This window comes from Propithecus coquereli, unplaced genomic scaffold (genome assembly GCF_000956105.1).
Source record: "Propithecus coquereli isolate 6110/MARCELLA unplaced genomic scaffold, Pcoq_1.0 Scaffold77, whole genome shotgun sequence".
Lineage (NCBI taxonomy): Eukaryota > Metazoa > Chordata > Mammalia > Primates > Indriidae > Propithecus > Propithecus coquereli.
The window spans coordinates 5,333,571-5,340,042 of record NW_012153840.1 but is presented as its reverse complement, the minus strand read 5'-3'; the positions used below and the strand labels follow the sequence as shown (position 1 = coordinate 5,340,042).

The 6,472-nt window shown below is 51.4% G+C and overlaps 1 protein-coding gene across 1 annotated transcript in view; it reads right to left on the bottom strand.

Moving 5' to 3' along the window:
- The window catches only part of LOC105824885 (chromosome unknown open reading frame, human C1orf127), a 32,204-nt gene that overhangs the window by 19,705 nt on the left and 6,027 nt on the right, over positions 1–6,472 (bottom strand). Inside the window, exons 2-4 of the mRNA XM_012662497.1 lie at positions 6,058–6,158; positions 3,730–3,737; positions 2,325–2,439 (exon numbers count right to left, since the gene is read on the bottom strand). Coding sequence (XP_012517951.1) covers positions 2,325–2,439; positions 3,730–3,737; positions 6,058–6,158 — 224 coding nt within the window. The remainder of the gene's footprint in view (positions 1–2,324; positions 2,440–3,729; positions 3,738–6,057; positions 6,159–6,472) is intronic.

Below are 6,472 nucleotides of genomic sequence, written 5' to 3'. Positions count from 1 at the left end.
GGCAACAGAGTGAGACCCTGTCTCGGAAAAATAAATAAATAAATAAAGCTCTCAGTGAAAAAGCCAAAGTCCTCAAAGGCCCCACATGATTTGTCCTTCACCTGTCTGAGGTCCTCTCCCCCTTCTCTTCACCTCCCTCCCTCTGCTCCAGCCACACCGGCACCCCCTGCTATTTCTCAGGCAGCCCAGGCACACTCCTGCCTCAGGGCCTTTGCACTGGCTGTGCCTCTGCCTGGAATCCTCTTCTCCTTGGCACAGGCAGGGCTCACTCCCCCACCTCCTTTGAATCACCTTCACAATGAAGCCCACCCTGACCACCCTCTTAAGGCCGTCCTTACCCTACTCTTCCGCCTCCTTTTCTGCAGCACTCACTGCTCTCTAACCTGCTTCTCATTGACTTATTTATTACGTTAATTGTTTGTCGCCCTCTGCTGAAGTGTCAGCTCCATGGGGCCAGGGGTATCTGTTCTGTGCCGCCTGCATCCCTGGTGCCTTGCGCTGTGTCTGGCACATCAGGGGCTCTCGACAAATATTTGTTGAATGAGTGAAACATAAAGAGGAATATCTCTGGGCGGAGGGATTACGGGCCGTTTTCATTATCTCCTTTGATTTCCTCTAGTTTCCATAATTATCTTGTATTGCTTTTGTCATGGTTTTTTAAAAAGTCATTTTTAAAAGCTCGCAGTTTCATTTTCAAATACTTGGCTCGATTGTGCATTGGAGGGGAGATGAATATGCTATTTCGGAGAACAGCTCCGGCAGCGTTACATGGGGGATTCTCTGGTGACACGCTTTCCTTTCGAAAGCACGCGCAGCTTCCGCCGCTATCTTTAGCAGGAGATCGAGGCTGCCCCTGGCTGAGGAGGCTCTGAAAGGCAGATCGCTGGGGGAATAAAGTGCCTGAGCCGGGGATGTGCAAATTGACCTGGATCGTTTTAGTTTTGCGTTCACGTTTGCACTTTGTAAATATTTGCCTGGCACCCCGCTGCTCACACCTGCTCGCTGTCCCCTCAAGTTTGTGGGAGGCAGCAGGCACTGCCATGTCTCCACCCCCACCTGGAGCTGCCTGCGTGAAATGAAAACTCTCCCTCAAAAGCCACAGGTGTCTCTGACAGCGCCTAAAACTAATGGCCTGTGGCTGGCCGCTGTGACTAATTCTCTGATTATTGACTTTATGATTTTACGCTTAAAACTTCTTTATAATAACACACAGAAATGTTTAATGGGCTCTATCCAGAGCCATAAAAATTACTTATTGAACAAGCGTTTTAAAACTATTAATCTATTGTTTTCCATTAATAATGGCTCTCCAAAGAACAGGCGACAGCTTAATGTATCCACAGCATTTCTCCTGGAAAAGTGGCCTTTTAATACACAAATGCCGCTCCCAAGGCATCACGGGCTTGCCGGCCGCCGGGCAGTGGACCCTCCCAGTACAGATTAGGCCGCACGGGTCCCGGAAGGTGCATTAAGAATTTCCGGAATGAACAGGGACCCTGGGAGCCTTTCCTAGACTCCAGAAGAGATCGGAAAGCCTCTGTCCTCAATTTTTCTCTTTCTCTGCAAAAGAGACGAGGAATTCTGAGGGCTCACTTTGCAGCCCCCGCAGTGGAGAACACAGACGGAAGCGGACTATTTGCACATCTCTCTACTCTTATTCCCTCCAGAAGGATCTAGGTGATCACCTGGGGGCACCTACTCCTTTCCCAACTTTTGTGTTGCAAGCTCATGGCAGAAAGGTTTCTGAAAGTGACACACGCCCTTGCTTTTTGCTATTGTAGGTGCGCTACTCCCCCAGCAAGCACGAGACGGCTTCCCATTTCAAGTGCGTAAGAACCACACCCCTTTGGCCTCACTTCCGTTCCTTTCCCAGGGCGATTTAGATTTGGGGGCATATCAGCACCACATGGGCGCTTCTTCCAGGGTTTCAGGACATGTGTTCATTCAACAAATATTTACTGTGAGTCTGCTATGCACCAGGCAGTGTTCCCAGTTCTGAAACGTGAGGCCAGTGCCCCCTTCTGTTGGGGGCGGGCGCAGATGACAAGGCTGGGAACGACGGGAGAAGATCAGCTTTAGTGGCGAGTGATGAGACACAGACAGGACCAGACTGAGTGGGCTGGGTGGGGACTACTGAAGAGAGTCGCCAGGCCTGGGCGGGAGGTGGCCTTTGAGCAGAGCTTTGAGAGACAGGAAGGAACCAATGTGAGAAATGGGGGAGGGGCCTTCCAGGCAGGGAACAGGCCATGCAAAAGGCCTGGGGTTGAGGGACCTACCGGGGTCTCGCCCCCAGCAAAGGCCCTGCCCAGCTGACTGTCCCTTACCTGGCAAGTGCAGGATTCTGCCCAGCCACTGCCGCAAACCCTCCACGTGGCTCCTTGGGATCCACAGGGTCATGTAGTCTGAGAAGCACTCGACCTCGTCTGCAAGAAGACACTTCTGAGAAGGAAGGAAGGACGGAAGGAAGGAAGGACTTCTCCTCTCAGCTGTACTTCCGTGGAATAGTTGGGAAAGGGCACACAGGAGTCATATTGTCCTAACTGAAAGCGACCCTGTACATAAAGGTCACAGTTCCCAGAATGCCCAAGGACAAAGAACCTTCCAGCAGGGCTTCTCGAATTCCAGTGTGCCCACAAATCACCTGGACACTTGTTAAAATGCAGATTCATCAGGTCCGGGGTGGGGCCTGAGATGCAGCATTTCCAACAAGCTCCCAGGTGATCCAGCGCCGCTGTTCAGGGAGCACGCTGTGAGTAGCAAGGTCCTGGAGATCGCTAAGGCTAACCGCTGTGTTCTCACAGCATCCGGGCTGGAATCCCACCTCTGTGTGTGTGTGTGTGTGTGTGTGTGTGTGTGCGCGCGCGCGTGTGCGTACCTGCTGCTTAGTTTGTTTCTCCTTGTGAACTGATTGTGTGATGACCATAGCAGTGATGACGGTGATTATAGTGGTGATGATGGTGGTAGAGATGATGATGGTGATGATAATGGTGATGGTGATGATGGTGAAGATAAAGGTGGTGATGATGATGGTGGTGGTGGTGATGGTGAACATAATGGTGGTGGTGATGATGGTGAAGATAATGATGGTGGTAGAGATGATGACAGTGATAATGGTGGTGATGGTGATGATAATGGTGATGTGATGATGGTGGTGGTGGTGATGATGATGATGATGGGACTTCACAGGGTGGATGTGAGACTTGAGTGAGTTGATGCATGTAAAGGTCCTTACGGGCTGCTCATCACAGAGCCATGCCTCAAGATGATAGCTCTTGTCATGATGATAATTACTGTTACTCAGAGATGAAATGACTTATCCATGGTCACAGAGCGCATTTCTAGCTCATCACACAGCCAGACAAATCAGAGTACCAGAGAAATTGAGGAAGTGTCCCTGAATCAGTACGGAAGCCGACGTCATGTTCCTCTGCGGGTACGAGAGGTGTGAGGGCATCATTGAGAACACAGCCTCCCATCGTCTGGGAGAGTTGGTGGAGAAAATGGGGGCTCGTGTCTGAATTTGAATGGTGTGGACGTGTGCACTTTAACGGTTATGACTAGTTCTCGGGTGGGGCTTTGTTTACAAGTCACCTGACTCATAAAAGTAGAGTAGGAGCAACTGGCTCACCCTGGGAGCTCTGTGGCTCAGCTGAGGACTCAGGTAGAGGACTCAGCCTGTGCACACGCCAGAGGTGAGAGGCAGTGTGCAGTGTCCTGGTGACACCCCACGCTTGCCTCTGCCTACCCCATCCCCCATCTGTTCTGGACATGGCAGCCATGAGGGATCTTAAAATGGAAAGGAGATCACGTCGGTCCCCTCTCAGAACCTTCAGTGGCTCCCACTACCCTTGGAATGAAATCCAAATACTTCCACAGTCCACACTGCCCTCAGCCAAGCTGTTCTCTTCTCCGCCTCAGGGCATCTGCACATGCTGTTCCCTGAAGCACCCTTCCCACTCCTCACATGGCTGGCTCCGCTTCATTTGCAGGTCTCAGCTTAAATGTCACCTCTTCCAGGAGGCCCTCCCTGGCCACCCGCACCTATTCTCTACCCTAGCCCTGTGTCTCTTTCCTTCCTGGGTCACATCACTTTTGGAAATTATGTTACCTAGTTGTTCTTGACATTTCTGTCTGTTTCTGCCACTTGAGTGAAGACAGGTGGAGATAAGCTTGTCTCCCACTCAAGTGAAGAGAAGCTCAGATGGGGTAGGGGCTGTGTCTGTCTTGCTGACCATTCTGTCCCCAAAGTCCTCCCATGGACCAGCATCTGGCACCAGCATTTACTGAGTAGCTCAATAAATATTGTCCAGTAGAGGGCTGTGGATGGGGCCTGGCGTGTCCTGGGATGGGGAATGATGAAGCCATGGCCTGTCCTGTCACCAGGACACTGCACATGACCTGGAGAGCTGTCTGCTTCCCTTCTCCCCCCAGCGTAAACTGTAAGCTCCATGAAAAGGCATAAATGACATCTAACTTGTTCACTATGGCACCCTCAACACCTTGCCCTGTGCTGGGCATCCACAGACACCTGATAAATGTATGTTAAGTTCATGTTTCATCCCAAGCACCCTGGAGTTTTCTGAAATCGCATAGGAACAACAACATCAAGTGAGATAGTTTGGCCATGGGAAGTGGAATCTTGCTGAATATGACCAAACAGAGCCCTTCCCAGGCCTCCCTAATGGTGCAGGGTGAATAAAGAGCTTAAATTAAATATACCCTAAGCTGGGCACAGTGGTACATGCCTGTAGTCTCAGCTCCTCAGGAGGCTGAGGCAGGAGGATCGCTTAAGCCCAGGAGTTTGAGGTTGCTGTGAGCTAGGATAACGCCACGGCACTCTAGCCTGGCAACAGAGTGAGACTCTGTCTCAAAGAAAAAGAAAAAAAGCATGTCTTTGTTTACCTGGGGCAGTGGGCTGTGCCAGATACCCTATGCTGACCACGTGACTGATGCTGGCAACCACGGACCATGGGGTGTCAGCACAACCTCCGGAGGGGCTTGTGGCTAAGGTGAGCTGTGCTGGTGCTCACCTGTGCCTACACAACTGACCTCCAGTAAAAACTCTGGATACTGAGGCTCAGGTGATCTTCCCCGGTTAGCCAGACTCTGTATGTGTTGTCACACATCACTGCGGGGAGAAGTTAGTGCTGTCCCCACAAGTCCACTGGGAAGGGACACGCAGGAGCTTGCTCCTGGATGTCTCCTGGACACAGCCTCGGGTACCTCCTCCCTTGGCTGAGTTTAACCTGCGTCCTTTCACTGTCGTGAACAATAACCATGACTATAACAGCTTTCCTGAGTTCTATGAGTCCTTCTAGAGAATTATCAAACCTGAGGGTGGTCTTGGGGAACCTTGAACTTGAAATTGGTGTCAAAGGGAAGGTGGTCCCGGGACCCCTCAATTTGCAATTTGTGTCAAAAGTGAGGGTGGTGTTGGGGACTCCTGAACCTTGCAGCAAAATATTAATAATAGCCCCTCTTGTTGGTGTCAAGAAGATGAAATGAGGTGATATATGGAAAACTCTCAGCACAGGGCTCAGCCCAGAATAAGTGTTCAACAACGATGTGTCTCTCCCGTAGTGTCTTCTGTCTGCGGCAGTAGCTGGGCGCAGGGGCTCTTGGGTGGAAACCCTGCTCTGCCACTCACTGCCGTGGGACTGTAGACAAGTCATTGGTTCCTCTGGACCTTGCTTCCTAATCTCAAAGTCATGCTCCGTAAGGATGAGTTGACAGATGCAAATCCCCCAAGACAGGCCTGGCACATGCTTCGTGTGCTGGTTTTTATTCTTGTTACAAGCACTGAACTCTGAGTCAGAGGATGCCAGGCCCAACCCTGATTCTGGCACCAGCCAGCCACGTGACCCCCAGCACTTGGCCTGCGGGAATCCCATGTCCCTGTTGGGAGAATGAGAGACTGAACTCCGCACTTTGGTGAAGGCTTCCAAAGCCTTCCTTGCTTCTGAAATTGCCCAACATCACACAGCAAGTTGGTTATCAGTCTTCCCAGTGGGGCAATGCCCAAAGCTGATGCAAACCATAAAAGCATGATTGATTTACCTGTCGAAACTTCAGGTGCAGGGCTTGGCCTGTCCCTGTTTGACCTGAAGGGGAGGATCCATGGGAACACCACTGGCTGAACACAGGCAAGACAGACGGCCCTGCAGGTGAGAAAGGAAGGGCGTGTGTTTTACCTTACACCAGGTAAAACGTCACCGAGAGGTGACATTTGAGCCAAGATGGTATGTCAAGGAGTTTTGTGCAAAGACCTGGGAGGGGCATTCCTGGCAGAGGGGCCACAGATTCAGAGTTGCAGACAGCAGGGGATGTGTTTGTGTGTTTTGTGTGTTTACAGAATCCAAAGAAGGTCAGCGGAGCTGGGCCAGTGACAAAGGGCACGTGGTGGACACGAGGCAGAGGGGCCGGCAGGAGCCGGAGCCAGAAGGGCTTTAGGAGCCACGGTACAGGCTGGGAG